At 36.5% G+C, this 17283-nt stretch overlaps 1 protein-coding gene across 3 annotated transcripts; it reads right to left on the bottom strand.

Moving 5' to 3' along the window:
• Positions 1–2777: 2777 nt before the first annotated feature.
• Positions 2778–12660, bottom strand: slc38a2 (solute carrier family 38 member 2). 3 transcript variants are annotated; one of them, XM_073838495.1, is made up of 18 exons: positions 12343–12660; positions 10901–11015; positions 10178–10300; positions 9460–9579; positions 9287–9371; positions 9087–9202; positions 8085–8158; positions 7911–8003; positions 7678–7753; positions 7195–7277; positions 6973–7031; positions 6722–6859; positions 6559–6638; positions 6366–6466; positions 5407–5531; positions 5178–5322; positions 4888–4985; positions 2778–4805 (listed from the first exon to the last, which is right to left on the bottom strand). In XM_073838495.1, exons 2-18 carry the CDS (start codon positions 10996–10998, stop codon positions 4692–4694), a joined length of 1728 nt encoding a protein of 575 aa, XP_073694596.1. In that variant the 5' UTR covers positions 10999–11015; positions 12343–12660; the 3' UTR covers positions 2778–4691. The 3 variants fall into 3 exon arrangements, with proteins under 3 accessions (XP_073694596.1, XP_073694597.1, XP_073694598.1); XM_073838496.1 differs by lacking the exon at positions 10901–11015; XM_073838497.1 differs by lacking the exons at positions 10178–10300; positions 10901–11015.
• Between the last annotated feature and the right edge of the window lie 4623 nt (positions 12661–17283).

Below are 17283 nucleotides of genomic sequence, written 5' to 3'. Positions count from 1 at the left end.
ACGCGTCTTTCGTGCCGAGAACTCTGCTCGTGTTTGCATTATAAAAGTTCATAATGTTGCTTCACATGAAATATACCGTGGATAACATTAAATACATATTTTCTATTAGGTTACACATCGATTATTTATCACTTAAACCCCTTTCTCTGCCTGTCCGTTGGTCGCGCGTATCCGCCATGTTTGTAGTTTTATTATCACTTTTTATGCGTGTTTGTAGTTCTAACCGAATCCTCGTTCACCGCGCAATGTGTTGTGGGCAATATTGATCCGCACTTCGAAGTTAAGTAGTAGACCATCCGGGAATCTTTGGAATACTTTTTTAAACATACTACGATTTGGGACATACTAATTCTATTTTCGAATACTATTTAGGACGGATAGTATGCGAATTGGGACGCAGCATGTGAACCGATTTCCTCACAATAGTTCGTTGGTGTCTAACCAATAAGAGATTACGTCTCTGACGCAGCGCTCCTCCTTTTTGGGCTTTTCCGTAGTTTCCTTTCCGGGCTTTTCCGTAGTTTCCTTTCCACCGAAGTTTTCTTCTAACGTTCTTTCAGCTCGATACTGTCCGTCAGTTTGACTAAAGAGCGTTTTAACATGATTACTGTTGTCATCTTAAATGTTATTAAGTGTTTCTGTTTAAAACGATCGTCGAGTGAATGCACTTTTAAAAAATAACTAACATAACTAGCGGCCTTCGGTTAAACAGCAACACTCATGCATTATAAATCCAGCTGAGGGCGATATTGTCCATAGACACGAACAGAAGAGCTAGTTCTGTAAACCTACCAAAACTGCACCAAAAATATGTTTTATACATTTTATATTCATATTTTAAATATGATAAAAAACGGTACTTATGTTCAAATGTAAAAAAAAAAAGTGCATATAAAGTGTATATATATATATATATATATATATATATATATATATATATATATATATATATATATCAGGGCTGCCAACTACAGTTTCAGTGTGGAAACTAAAAGGAAAAAGCTAGTGAATTGACTTGATCTTGAGGTTTAAAGGGGACTCAATCCTCTTTTTAGTCGTGATATGGTGTCTCAGTCTAAATTACTCTCACACTGGTATATTTAGAAACCAAACAAATTAGAATAAAAAAGAATTAGAAAAAATAATAATGATAATAATAATAATTTTATATTATTATTCTAAGGACAGTGATATTGAAAACAATTCTGTAAAGTAAATAAAAACAAGTATTTCACCGGTATGTTATTTTACCTTTTTCTACAGTAGGGGAATTACAATACTTTTGTTGTTATTTCTACACATGCAAGCAGGCCCTAAAACCTTTTGCCATATTTGCCATTTTAAATCTTGATACAAACTAAATTTTTTGGTCATTTAAGAAACTTTACCGTCATTTAAGAAACTTTACCAGCTATAAAAAAAAATGTTCCTGGCCATGAAACTTTTTTGCAGAGGCTGCTACTACAACAACTAAACATTTTTATAAAAAAATAAATAAATAAATAAATTTAAAAAAAATTGAAAATAAGAACTAAACACTGCATTTTAATCTCGATACAAACAAAGATGCTACACACATGTTTGCATGAGCAGTTTTTTTGTTTAAATTTGATTTTATCATTTACACATTTGAAGCAAAAACAGAATTGTCTGACTTCAGCATTGTGCAATTATTATATATATATATATATATATATATATATATATATATATATATATATATATAAACTGTCATACTGTTTTTATCATAAAATGATTTAAAGTTATTGTTGCAGTGCTGCAAAACTGCTAACTTTTTACCACAAGAAAAGCAATGTACAATAAAAGAATTTAAAGATTTAGTCATTATACTTATATAAATAATTGAAACCGCATTTAAAAAATATTTTGATACGAAAATACAAATATTTATCTTTTAACCTTTTAGTCTGCTGTTCTGAGAAATGATATTTTTCTCATATTCGAAAATGAATCCTTCTTATATTATTACAGTTTTAACTGAGGGTGCTTTTGACTGCGTGAGAAAATGGAGTGTGGCGTGAGAGCGTGTGAAAAGTGTCAATTGCGTGAGTCTCATGCTGAAAGTGTGAGAGTTGGCAGCCCTATATATATATTGTTGAGAAAAACACTCAAAACATGTTATAAAATAGATTCGTAAACAATTAAACAAATATGTATTGTTGTATGCTTAAATGGCATAAAAATGTATACAATTTATATATAATAACATTTAAAAATGTGAAATTTACAAATAATTAAATTTATATATATATATATATATATATATATATATATATAATATATGTATATATATATATATATATATATATATATATAAACACTCAAAATGTCAGCAGATTCGTAAGCAATTTAAAAATATGTATTTTTTGCTTAAATGGCATAAAAATGCAATTTATATATAATAATATTTAAAAATGTGAAATTTATAAATAAATAAATAATATATATATGCATATATAAAACAATAATAATAAATATACATTTAATAAATAATATATAAACACTCAAAATGTCAGCATAGACTCGTAAGCAATTTAAAAATATGTATTTTTTGCTTAAATGGCATAAAATATACAATTTATATAAAATAATAATATTTAAAAATGTGAATAAAAAAATTAAATAAATAAAAAATAATGTACTTTTAGAATCAAATATTTAGTGTAACCATGTGCAACAAGAAAAAAATCATATGTAAAGTGCCTGAACAAAATAAAACAAGGAGATTTCTATTGAATAAATCAAGGATACATGGATGGGTTATCATGAACCTTTAATAGACATTAATTACATGATATACATAGTGTTTCATTGAAACAAGAGCGTATCATTCGCAGGAATGGCCTCTTGTACATGAGGAGCGCTTCACCCCTCTCAGCTTTGAGTACAGCATTTTAGTAGTAATGTAAAGGTGTGTGTGTGTGTGTGTGTGTGTGTGTGTGTGTGTGTGTGTGTGTGTGTGTCAGGGCCGATCACAAGCAAATAGGAACCTTGTGCTCAGTTTGACATTCACAGCCAGATGAAAAAGGGCTGATCAAGGGCCCAGACACACACTGATGAACATCTAAAGCCATTTCCTTTTAAACATATTGAGCAAAATTGAGAAAATAAAACAAAAAAGAATAAATGACAGCATATATACATTTCATTTTGTGGTATATACACATATATACAATATATATATATATTTATATATATATATATATATATAAATATAGTAAAATAGATTAAATTACACTGTTTTCCCATAAATAACGGCTGGAGAGTAACAGGTTGGATGACACATGAGGTTTAGCTGTTGGAAGCACAGTGAGGTGTGTGTGTGTGCATGTGTGAGACGGTGGTCATGTGACCTCTCTATTCCACACGCTCAATACGACTGATTGGTGGACGACACACACTCCTCCGTCAGTAAGTCTGTTTCTCGTTCTGGGAGTAACTTTAAACTCCCGATGGCAAACACTGAATGGTAAGTCAAGTTAAACACTAACATTTCCCCTCAGAAACAACGTTCTGCCATTCGATTCTGCAGTTTACAAAGCAAAACAAATGACACACTGTGATGCTTTAAAGTCAACGTGAAAGACAACCAGCAGCTCGTTTACTTTATAATCATTATTCACTATTTTTATTAGTGTTTCAGAAAGGCGGAATAACCTACAATAGTCTAAAACAATGATTAAACAGTTATTTGACTACTGGTAAACATAGTTTGGATGCGACGTCAGCTGAATAGCTATTCTGGATAATGTGCAATGATGAAACATTCATAATTAGATTAAGAATGTGTATAAAAAGAGCTTTGATTAAAAAAACATTCCTAAATGTTCGAAACTTTACGGGAAAGTTACTTTTGAATGTTCTCGGAATGTTCTAAAACTAGTAACATTTCAAAAATGTTACAATAACTTCCAAATCTGAACGAACATTCTATTAATGTTACTAGAGGAACATTTGTTTAATCCTTTTAGTTCTGTCAGCTGGGTCTCACGTTGACTTTAAAGCTCTCATCGCTGCCGTCCAGGTTTAAATAAGTTACAGTAAAGTCATTCAGCCGTTCCACCTGTCTGATATCGACAACTACAAATCAATCTTTGTTCATTAGTAGATCTACACGACAGGTAAAGGTGACTCAAGTAGTACAGTATAAATGGCATCGTAACGAATGCATTTAAAGCACAGCCAAAATGTGCGAAATTACAGTTTTTCACATTTGCTGAAAAAGAGTAAGTGCTTTTCTACATACAAACACCGATATTTTTGGCAAAGGTACAAATGGATCGAACACGCATCCGCAGGCGACGCTCAGCTCGCTGTCGATCGCGAAATCGTTTTGGTTGTGAGTACGAAACGCCTAACCTGAAAATGGAGAATGATGCACATGTTCCTGTGCGACGTACCACCGAAAACTCAGCTGTACCGGAAGAACAACACAAAAGAAAAGCAAATCAACAACAACAACAAAAAAAACATAAGAAGCACATCAATACGAGTGGATCACCATCTGTGTGGCCTAACAGCATACTGTACAAAGTTCAGGACATTCTCTCAGAATGGGATGTTTGTCTTTGCTCTGCGCTGAAAATAGAGCAGCTTCTTCTAGTTCTCAGTTGCAGCGCTAGCGGATCGGCTCCGCCCATCTGCCTGTCAATTGAGGTAGGACACGCCCACTAGTGGCCGTCGGCGTGCTCGCCTGAAGACGATGCGTTGTGGATCCAGTCAGCGATGATCAAAGCCATGCTGCCTGTCATCACCATGATTCCCAAGATGAGGAACAAAGTGGCCTGTGAAGAACAAGAGTGTGATGAGACATACTGAGTCGATCGCACATCAAGAGCACACGTGTTCGGTCAGATCACGTCTTACCCCGATCTTCTGTAAAGAATTCATGGGCTCCTTCTTCACCAGTTTGATGTAGAAGGCCGAGGGAAGGATGAAGATCAGCATAGCAGCAGCGGACGCACCTGCAAAGAGTCACATTAAAAACATTTTCATTACTTGAAATGAATTAACTAAATAAAAAAAGTAAATAAAAAAATGTATCAAAAACCGTTGTAAATTTTAATAATATTTTTTTAATATTTCAGTGTCAGATTGCAAAATATGACATTACAATAACACACATGCAATGACATCACTTCCTGTGTCACACCTACCGATAAATCCGAAAATGTCTCTGATGGTGGGAACGAAGATGACGAGGATGTTGACGCAGACCAGCAGGGCGACGGTGATGCAGATGTGACGCGGCCAGCTGAATTCTTTAGAGGCGCCGAGCAGCTGGTTGACTGAGGTGCGGATCTGAAACGTTAGAAAAACGTCCGGTCAACACTCCTGCAACGTTTATGTGCATTTCCAGGCCTGCAAATGTGCTGAAATACTCACTGGGAAGAGAACCACGGGCACCGTCAAGGTCACGGCGGTCAGGACGGCAAAACGCACAATCAGAAGTACAATGTCGAAATTGTAGACCTTTGAGTAGGTGTGCAGCAGCTCGGGTTCAACGGCCTCTGTGGAATAAAAAAACATGGCCTTTAGTTCAGACTTGAGTGTTATTTAAGTACATTAAGACATAATCCCAGGTAACAGGGACAACAGAGTGTCTCTAATGTCCTGGAAAGGTTCTTTCAAAGTTATGAATGAACGCTCTTCCAGTAACATTACTAAAACATTTGTTAGTTATCTGGTGTTTAATAATGTTCTCAAAATGTTAGCACAAAAACAATCTTTTTTTTCTTGTTAATCTCTTTTTTTTTTTAATGCCACAGCTTGTTTCAGAATATTTTCTTATAAAATCAGTTGTAGTTATAGCTAAAAAAAAAAAAGGAAATAAAAGATAAAATCACTCAATGAAATGATGCATTGACAACTAGCTGAAATCAAATGTTTTTATATTTTTTGATTCAAGTAACAAAGGTTTAGTTTTAGTTGCCCTTTTCCACACTGTGAAAAACACATTATTGTCAAACAAATTCTGCTTTAACTTTGTCCTGCACATCAAACAAGCCATCCCACAAACATGTTTATTTTCCTTTTGCTGAGTCTGAGAAGTTCCTTCGTTGCATAACGTTTCAGGAAAACGTAAAAACATCAAACATGATGTTCTATTTCTGCTGCAGGCAAACAGCTGAACGCTTTCCCAAAACTTGCGAAAGCAGCTGTTGCCGTGGAGAGATTCGACGCTGGCTTTCCGCCGGCTCAATCGGGTGCTCTTTAACAGACACACCTCCGTCTAAAACAAACACTGCCTCACTGTATAGTTTAACCTTTCATTGGACAATAAAATGTGTCGCAATGCTTTTCAAAGACGTTCATGCTCTGGCCACGTGTCTGCATTTGCTCACCGTTGAAGGTCAGATATCCGAAAAGAGCAGCCAATAGATACATGATGAACATTCCCAGGAATGAGACGTTTGCAACATTCTGCATCTTCTTTCGGGAACGACTGCACATAGAAAGTTAAAAGAAAGAGTTAGTAACTGTAAGCAACTTACAGTGAATAAGTATTTTAGATTTAAGCATTAAATTTCTACTCACTCTTTGAGCTCCTCGTACATGGGCAGAATAGCCGGATGGCACACAAACGCAAAGGTCAGAATGGGCACCGCATACACAGTCTAAGATAAAACAATACAGTTAGATCACCGCACACTCCTTTCAATCAAATGCAAATATCCGAATGCAAATATCCGTCTCGTACCTGTGAGTTGAAGATGAAGTACTTGGGTTTGCAGCACTCCTCGTCTGTGGTGTTGACCTGCGGCTTAGAGACGTTCACTGTAATGTTAATGAAGTTCTCCGGTAACGGACAGGGGATCTGGAACTTCTTGTAGATCACCTGAAGAACAACAGCAGGAGGGAATGTCTCATTAGACTAACAATAGCAGCTCCAATGGCACTCTTGCTTTCATTTGCATATTTTTTTTCTCAGTACAATATCTCAGTACTCACCACAATAACGAAGAACACCATGCACAACAAGGAGAAACCGCTGGTGTATCCCAGATAACCTGAAACAAGACACAAACCATGAGGATCTGCATTTTTTTTTTTGTAATTTAACCATTTTTAAAACAATAAGCATATTTTACTTAATTTTATGGTTTTATTTGATTTACTTTTGGTACTTATTTGATGGTTTTGTTCATTTTGTAAGAGTGTGGAAACACTTACCCAGGTTTTTAAGCAGCGACAGCGGCAGTATGATGCTCAAAGTCACAATCAGCACAAGATAATCTCCATTAGTGTACCACGAACTGCAAAACACACCACAGACATCGATATTAGCATACTGAGGAAATGACACGCCGCTGTTCCTCAACATCCTGTTTTACAAACAAAACTAGAGCGTTTTTCAGTTCTGTCATGTGGCTTTGTGTGCAGAGGCCTTTTGGGCTCCATGTAGGGGTCTGAATCTTTGATGTCAGTGTTTGTTGCATTGGGTCACTGTCACAAAGCTCTCAATCGACGTCTTTGAACAGACGTTCAGACCCCCCCGAACGGACAGCTGTACAATGAAGCGCTCACACTGTTCTACACAGAGCTGAAAAACATTCTAGTACAACAACAACAGCATCAGCCTGTGCGGTCCTAGTCCTCGCACAGCTCCAGACATCATCTATGATGCACACGTGACAGCAATAAATGACATCTTACTTGTCGCTGGAGTCCAAGAACGCCTTGATTACGATGGGCAGCTCGTACTTCACGATGTAGAGGTAGCTTGCCATAGCTGGGATTAAAAGAGAGTTTGAAAACACTTTAGTGCCTTGAAACAAACCAAAACATCTTTATATCTGCACATTTAGAGCTAACAAAGTTAGGTTATGAAAATGTGGGAACAAACTTATTTTTTATTAACATAATTGAAAGTTGCTGGCTTGTCGTACCTCCGAAGTTCTGCATGGTGATAGAGCAGGACGCTGCCAGTTTCCCGGGAATCCCAAACGCCTTGTACCCCAGCTGTTCATACACCAGAGAACCTGGACGGAGGGGGCAGAGCATTAAAACCCATGCTTATCACAGATAAAAATAGAAACGTAGTTGCACAGAGAGAAGCTAACCTCCTTCGTTGGCGGTTTTGAGCAGCAAATGGACTGAGTAGAGAGAGAAAATGGCCACAGCGACCAGCAGGATCCTGCAGACATGAACAAAAACACTGAATTATTGAAATTGCTCTTAGAGTCTCTCATGGGTTGCAATGCTCTTTGAGCACTAACATTGTTTCAGTCAAACAAGAGCATAAGACGACTTGAAAAACTGCATTATCGTATAACAAACTGTGAACAGAAAGTCTAGGAATATGCATTCAAGACAATGTGTAGACGAGATGACCTCAAGCATTCGCTCGCGCTACAACTGGATATTATTGACTGTCTGTAATCAGTCACGTTACGAACACACACACAAACACACGATCATAATAGAGGGAGGTGACTATGGATTAGACGTGATTATATCCTCACACACTAATTAACGCCACTGTCTGGAGCTCACTTGATCCTGTTATAACCTGCGTGACCTTCAGTAGATTTCCACTTCACATGCCCCGAGCTGACGGTCAACCTGTACAGGTTTTCTTAATGTTTCTGGTTTTAAATCGTCAGGATTATACTGTGCGCACTGGAAATCCCATTTCGGTTGTGTAAGAAACCATTCTGGTCATTCTTTGATGGTTCCTGGAGAATTGCTCCACCTGGAATACCTTTACATAACCGGCAGAAACCACAGGATTAACACATACGGCTTTGTTTGTAAACACTAAAACGAAGCACGACTTCCTTCGCCAGAGCCGAACGAACCGACAGACTCTGATCAGCTGCAGCAGATTTACACCAAACTGAATCTGGGGCAAATTGCTCTACTCATTAATGACACTAATTATCCTAATCGGGATGAATTGGCGACGTTTGTGTACATTGTGTTCATTGATTACAAAAGTCCTAAAACCCCTGCTAACTGTAACTAGAGAAGTAGGGTGGCATCAGCTCATGCAAATGTGCATGTGCATTTTGAAAACTGATGATTGTGGTTGTATGGAAATAAAGAGGCACTGCGATACTCACACAAACATGGCAATGCCGGTGTTGGCCATAGCATAGGAAAGTCCCAGTATTCCACTTCCCATGATGGCATTGCCCAAGTTAAACACTGACATCCCAAATGACGCAGAACCTGGGCTCTGGAAAACAAGAAAAGTAAGATTTGAGATATGTGGTAAAGTGCGGCATGCGATTAAACCAATCAGACCAGATCAACTACTTACATATTCAGCTTCAAACTTCTTCTTTCCCAATTGATGATCAGGGAGAAAGTTCTGGCTTTCGGGGTCCACGTCGGTGTATTGCATGCTGTAACCACATCAGTGCATTAGATCAACTTAAAGGAAGACTTTTTAACTGTTAGTGACTCGTCTAGGACAAATGAAGCAGTTTTTACCCATTGAGAGGAACTTTGGCAGGACATTCCGGATAACTGTACTCATTGCTGTTGGAACTGCTGCTGTCTACATCTGGAGCGATGTTAAAACTCATCTTTGTATTTCCAGCTTTGCTCATTCTGCAATGCAAAACAAATTTAAGTTAAATACTGCCTAAACAAAGATTTGCATTTTTTTTTTTTTACCTCAAATTTGCTCATTATTATCTGCTCACTGACTATTAACATGTTTAAAAATCAGAAATAACCAAAGTGGTTATTTGGCAGTCGATCCCCAGAAATCTTTGAAGGGACGTCAACGCACACTCCTTCTTTTTTTAAAAATGCATGTCCAAGCATTGCTCAGAGGAGCCGCACCTCAGCTCCACAAACAGGTATCCGGTCATGTGACCCGAAACGTTATTGAACAATTATTTTTAATATTCTAAGAATGATCAAATGTCCAGTTGTCTTGCTGTGATTATAATGCTATTTAAAGGTTACCAAAAATTTTGGTTTTGCTAACTATTTAAAATATTTTTAAGTTCCTCAACGTTCCTCAAACGAGAAACACTTTGGATTTTAAGTTAATTTGTTCACTGATTATTAACATTTAAAAACACATTATAGTGTAAATATTATTATTTGCTGTGATTACAATGCTATTTAAAGGTCACCCAAAAATAAATCTTAAAACATTCTATAGTGACTCGTCTAGGTCAAATAAAGCAAGTTTTACCCATTGAAGGGATCTTGGGTGGGATAACTCTTGTGCTCCATGTATTCCCTAATGCAACTGTTGGTGTTCATGTCTGGAGCGCGGTCAAAATGACTCATCTTTGTATTTCCAGCTTTGCTCATTCTGCAATGCAAAACAAATTTATAAGTTAAATACTGCCTAAACAAAGATTTTCATTTTGTTGTTTACCTCAAATTTGCTCATTATTATCTGTTCACTGACTATTAACGTATTTGAAAATCAGAAATAACCAAAGTGGTTATTTGGCAGTCGATCCCCAGAAATCTTTGAAGGGACGTCAACGCACACTCCTTCTTTTAAAAAAAATGCATGTCCAAGCATTGCTCAGAGGAGCCGCACCTCAGCTCCACAAACAGGTATCCGGTCATGTGACCCGAAACATTATTGAACAATTATTTTTAATATTCTAAGAATGATCAAATGTCCAGTTGTCTTGCTGTGATTATAATGCTATTTAAAGGTTACCAAAAAATGTAGGTTTTGCTAACTATTTAAAATATTTTTTAAGTTACTCAGCGTTCCTCAAACGAGAAACACTTTGGATTTTAAGTTAATTTGTTCACTGATTATTAACATTTAAAAACACATTATAGTGTAAATATTATTATTTGCTGTGATTACAATGCTATTTAAAGGTCACCCAAAAACAAATCTTAAAACATTCTATAGTGACTCGTCTAGGTCACATAAAGCAAGTTTTACCCATTGAAGGGATCTTGGGTGGGATAACTCTTGTGCTCCATGTATTCCCTGCTGCCACTGTTGGTGTCCATGTCTGGAGCGCAGTCAAAACGACTCATCTTTGTATTTAAAGGAGCTGTAATATAAAACAATGAAATATTGTCCTTATTATGTAAGGATTTTGGTTTTGCTTAACCACTGTTGTGAAATATTAGGTATTTTTGTGTACATACACAGCCACAAGGCTTTAATTTGGTGTTTTGTGTAAGAAATTCTTCTGCAATTGGTTTGACTTACTGTTTACCAAAATTCAAACTTTCCTATTTAGCTGATAAATTGGTCTCTAAAGGCCAACAACAGCATTGCAGAAACACCTTTACATAACAGGAAACAATAGTGTTCACAGGAAAACTTGTTTAACATCATTTAAAAAGGTTACTCGAATTTTCTCAAATGAGGAACACCTTGCACTTTGTTTATTTGTTAAATACAGCCTTAAAAAAAAAGCATTTTACCTCAAATTTGGTACATTTAATTTGAAATTTATTTTATTTTCATGTACAATTTCATTGTAGTCTAATGATTATTTTTAGTTATTGTTGTTTAAAAAAAGCAGAAATAATTGTTCTTTGACAGTCGATAGCGTGTCTCTAGAAACCATAAGAAGGGCCGTCAATGCGCGCTCCTCCTGTGGTTTAACAAATGCGCGTCCCCGCACTCAGTGTCTGAGAGCCGCGCCTCAGTTCTCCAGCAAACTGGGGGATCAGTTGGTCATGTGACCACGAAGAGTGGAAAATTACAAACCGACACCGAGCTCAGCACACGCTGCATCCGCCGCATCGTCATCAACTATTAATACCGACGTCTCATCACTCTATATTTATATACATTCGGAACAAAAGTATTAAATTTAACCATTTAAGGTATTTATTCCGGTCGGGTGACCCGTTTAACCCAATAAAACATGTAAACAGATCCTGATGACAATTTTAGACAGTGACAAGCATTAGATTTTCGTTTAAATCCCCAAACCACATGAATAATTGTTTAAGATAAAAAAAATAATGATAATGAGGAAACATGCAGATGCTCGTTTTGTCAAGCAAACGCCCACGCATTTATCAACAGCCACCAGACAAATCAAAGGACAACGTCAATAAAACCCATTCAATCGTGTGATTTAATATATCCAGCCTTTGACAGCGTTTTCCAAAAATATTAATATGTAAGATCATTTGAGATGCGAAACACCGGTGTGTTTGATTAACGAGTGCATCCTTTTAAACGGATGTGTGGAAATATGATGAAACGCAAATGAGTCACGCCGAGGAACCGAAGCGACACAAGACAAACCGGCCCAAAATGAATGAAAACGAGCGAATAAACGCGATGAAAGTGTGTTCAGATTTAAAAAAAGATTAAATCTAAAACATCAAATAACATAAACCTGGTTGTGATCTTACCTTAAGAATTAAATAAAAAAAGACAAATCCGTTTCTTCAGCTCGCTTATGAATGGAGAAAAAATGACAAAACCCTCCCAGTAGTGAAGAATGTTCCAGTGATCAGTTAAAAAACGATAACGATTGATCCTTCAAAAATGTACCGTGATAGATAAGAAATAAATACGCTGATATTAACACATTGAATTAAATATAAATAGTGTAATACTTATAAACCCTACAATCTCTAATATTAATAATAATATTAACAATCAACGAAGATGTCCTCTGGCCGCGTCCGGTATCACAGTCGTGTTCGGATGCTGCTGAATGTCGGGTTTATATTCACCGGTCGCATTGCATCAGCCGGCGGACACTTGTGGGGTGGAGCCTCTGACGTGATTGTATACAAACAGACCTGCCCTGACCCAGACGAGGAGTGACTCTCATTCCAAGCCTCTCGAAGGCGGTCACCGCCTTCTTCCTGCGCATAGGAAATAAAACTTAACAGATGAAACCTTTAATATCACATCTGTGTGTCTCCTAGACAGCACTGAAAGCGAATGGAGACTTTTTTTCAGAGTTTAAGACCATAGTAAATTCACATTACAGGCACCGTAATCTCTAATCTTGTCTTTCAGAAGTTCTCAAAAATAAAGCTTCCATAGAAGTACCATTTACGGTTTATCAACGAACCTTTAGTGATCAGTTCCTAAAAGAGCATTTCAATAATCGCAATAACCTTTTGCGCAATGGAAAGGTTCTACACTCTACATGTACAGTCCAAACAATCTGAGCTTCTAAGCACATTCATTTTATATCTCTGTCGGAAATTTACTTTTGAGAGAAACATCTGAAGTAAAATTTATGTTGCTATGAAAGATCAACATCTAAACAATAACATGTTCTTCTGTGGTAAAGGTGAATATCTAGGGTTTGTGACCGATAATTTGATTTCAGATGAACCACACATAGAGACCACAACCCACCCTGTGCCCTATTTTAACAAAGGAAATGATATTTGCAGAGGTTGGCATGTATAGCTTAAAAGAGGTAGTTCTCAGGTGTGAATTAACAATCACCATTGTTTTATAAGTTCCTCTTAAACAGATCTAAAGGAGTTAATTGTGAGGTCACTTGGAGCAAAATGCTTCATTTGTATCTGCTGAGAAACACTCAGATGTCAGAGCCAATGACTTTTCCATGGGAGATCATGAGACCACATGACTATGAGAGGAGCTGTGAGGAATTTTACCAAAAGAGGAACTTCTGAGATGACGTTAGACACAAGTGACAGATTAAACGAGTCGGGAACGAGTGCGGCCCCACGCTGGGACAGCGCGCTCGGCTTTGGGTCACGGCAGACAAGGGCAACTAGTTAAGTTTGTTGTTTCTTTTGCTCCCAGCATAACTTAAACGAATCACTCGCCTGACCACCTTCGCACAGAGGTTCTTCGTCAAACCCCAATCGGCCAAATCCCTGTGTGGAAGTGGAGCAGGGCAGTTATGGGACTCCGATCTATGGTGACTTACCCTCGGATTAAAGGCCACCGCAGCCTCTGAGCTGGAGTTCACAAAAGAACACGGATGCTGGAATGTCTGACCTATTGAAACAGGCCGTGGGGCCCCAGGCGACGCCCTGACTCCATAGGTAAGACTGGATCAACAAAAGCATTTTTCTGTCTCCACACTGTGTGAAAAACGGATGGAAGAAATCCCAGCTCTGCCTTTGAAACTAGTAGCATCCATCGAGAAATGACACTCGGGGGAAACCGTCACATGTGTTTTCTGAAGATGCAGGAAAATTTCATGGTATATTTGTTTGCCACTGAAGATTTAAATCATTCAAATAATACCTATACACTGTAAAACCATAGGAACTGTCTTGCTTTCTGAAGGTATGGTTTCTAAAATGTGATTTCGAAATGTTCTTCAGTGCCATAGTTTATTTAAAAAAATGTTTTAACCTGCTAATCCATTGGAAATATCCTGATTTATGAAGGTATGGTTTCTAAAATGTGGTTTCAGAATGTTCTTCAGTGCCAAATTTTACTGAAAAAATGCTTTCATCTGCCAATCCATTGAAAAATCTGGATTTCTGAAGGCATGGTTTCTGATAATGTGGTTTTAGAATATTTTTCAGTGCCAAATTTCAATGAAAAAAATGCTTTCACCTGCCAATCTATTGGGAATATCTTGATTTATGAAGGTATGGTTTCTGAAATGTGGTTTAAAAATGTTCTTCCGTGCCAAATGCTATTAAAAAAAAAGCTTTGACCTGCCAATCCATTGGAAATATCTTGATTTCTGAAATTGCTCTTAAAATGTTCTTCAGTGCCATATTTTATTAAAAATGCTTTAACCTGCCAATCCATTTTAAATATCTTGATTTATGAAGGTATGGTTTCTGAAATGTGGTTTAAAAATGTTCTTCAGTGCCAGATTTTATTGAAAAAATGCTTTAACCTGCCAATCCATTGGAAATATCTTGATTTCTGAAGGTTTGGTTTCTATAAACGTGGTTTTAGAATATGTTTCAGTGCCAAGTTTCATTGAAAAAAATGCTTTTTCCTGCCAATCTATTGGACAATCTTGATTTCTGAAGGTATGGTTTCTGAAATGTTCTTAAGTGCCAAATTTCATTGAAAAAATGCTTTTAACTGCCAATCCATTGGAAATATCTTGATTTCTGAAGACATGGTTTCTGATAATGTGGTTTTAGAATAGTTTTCAGTGCCAAATTGTAATGAAAAAACTTTTAACCTGCCAATTCATTGGAAATATCTTGATTTATGAAGGTATATGGTTTCTGAAATGTGGTTTAAAAATGTTCTTCAGTGCCAAATTTTATTGAAAAAATGCTTTAACCTGCCAATCCATTGGAAAATCTTGATTTCTGAAGGTATGGTTTCTGAAATGTTCTTAAGTGCCAAATTTCATTGAAAAAAATGCTTTTACCTGCCAATCCATTGGAAATATCTTGATTTCTGATGGCATGGTTTCTGATAATGTGGTTTTAGAATATTTTTCAGTGCCAAATTGTAATGAAAAAAACATTTAACCTGCCAATTCATTGGAAATATCTTGATTTCTGAAGGTATGGTTTCTAAAATGTTCTTCGGTGCCAAATTTTATTGTAAAAAAAAAAAAAAAAGCTTTAACTTGCCAATCCATTGGAAATATCTTGATTTCTGAAAAAATAGTTTCTGAAATTTGCTCTCAAAATGTTTTACAGTGGCACATTTTACTGACAAAAATGGTTTAAACTGCTAATCCATTGGAAATATCTTGAGTTCTGAAGGACTGGTTTCTAAAAATGTACTCTCAAAATGTTATTCAGTGCCAAATTTTATTGAAAAAAAAAATGCGTTCACCTGCTAATCTATTGGAAATATCTTGATTTCTGAAGGTATGGTTTCTGATAATGTTCTTCAGTGCCATATTTTATTGAAAAAATGCTTTCACCTGCCAATCCATTGGTTTTCTAATGGGGTGGTTTTTCAAAATGTGCTCTCAAAATGTTCTTCAGCGCCATATTTTATTGAAAAATGCTTTCTGGATTTCTGAAGGAATGGTTTCTAAATTGTGGTCTCAAAATGTTCATATCTTTATTGAGCAAATGCTTTTACCAAGATCATTGATAATGCAAAACAAAAGTATGTGAACGCCAAATCCTATTTATTACCAAAAACCTCAAACAAATATGTACTCACCACCCTCTGACTTACTTTCTACTGTGAAAAACAAAATAAGATATTTTAGATATTTTATATAAGGGGGAATACCACTGTAAGAGAAATTTAATGTTACCAAAATGTTCTTTTGCATATTATCTGTCCTTTTTCCAGTGGAGTTTCAGAACATCCTGGAAAATCTCCTGCAAACTTGAGATGGACAACAATGTTTTGTTTCTGAAAATCACTGCTTTTTTTCTGTGATAACCTCCCATGAGCGCTGTTTCGTCAGTGTTTTTCTTACGCTAGACTGACGTTATCATGTGTCTGGGTATCTTAATCAGGTCAGATCTTTTCGCTGTCACCCTATGGTTCTGTGTCACTTGTTTGAGGTTTTTACACCGATCTTTGTAGGACGTCTTGTCCCAGAGAGAGGTGTAGTGGTGCTGAATTTCTTCCTTCTGTAAACTATCTGCCTGACTGTGGGCTAAAGGAGGCCCAAGTATACAGAAATCCTTCTGCAAACCCTTAGAGCCTTCTGAACTGGTTCACCTCGTCTTCTGAGTGCTCGGATCAGGGTGAATTTATCTTGAAAAAAGCAGGTAATTGAAATGTTAAGTGTGTGAAAGGGCAAACTAAACCCATGGCTTTTTCTGGGCTGCAGCTGGTCTTGACAGTAAATTAAACGTTGTTCTGTAAATACTCGAGGGAGGTTCTGTTTACTCATTCATTTACGTAGGTTTGTGGTTGATTTCTTTAATTAGACTGGTCCGAATTAACCTTTTTAGCATCCTTTCGAATCATCATTTAAATTACAGAGTTTATTTCATCCTGTAAATGCTACACTCTTAAAAATAAAGGTTCTAAATTGGCATTGATGGTTCCAAAAGGAATCCTTAACATCCATGGAATGTTTTAATTTCACAAAAGGTTCTTTAGGTTTTAAAAAATGTGCTTTACCGCAAGAAAGATTGTTCTTTTGAGATTGTTTTTTTGGGGGAAACAAAAAGTGGTTCTTCCAAATTAATTATTATTTACACTAACTCCACTCATCATCGCCCACCAACCAAGGTCAAAACAGTCACAAATAGACCTTGGGGTCAACTTCTGGTAAAATGAAAGCAAGTGTGATCTAAAACAATGTAAAATAATGTGCATGGTTGCTGATTTTCTTATTTTAATCTAAATATTTTGTGATAGCCTCATATATCTTGTGATTCACTCTTGTCTGTTATCACAACAACTGCTTGTATGAATCTCAAAAGTGCAAGCAAATAGGCATATATGTA

Source organism: Garra rufa, chromosome 4 (assembly GCF_049309525.1).
Source record: "Garra rufa chromosome 4, GarRuf1.0, whole genome shotgun sequence".
NCBI classification, from domain to species: domain Eukaryota; kingdom Metazoa; phylum Chordata; class Actinopteri; order Cypriniformes; family Cyprinidae; genus Garra; species Garra rufa.
This window is presented reverse-complemented; position numbering and strand designations above follow the sequence as displayed.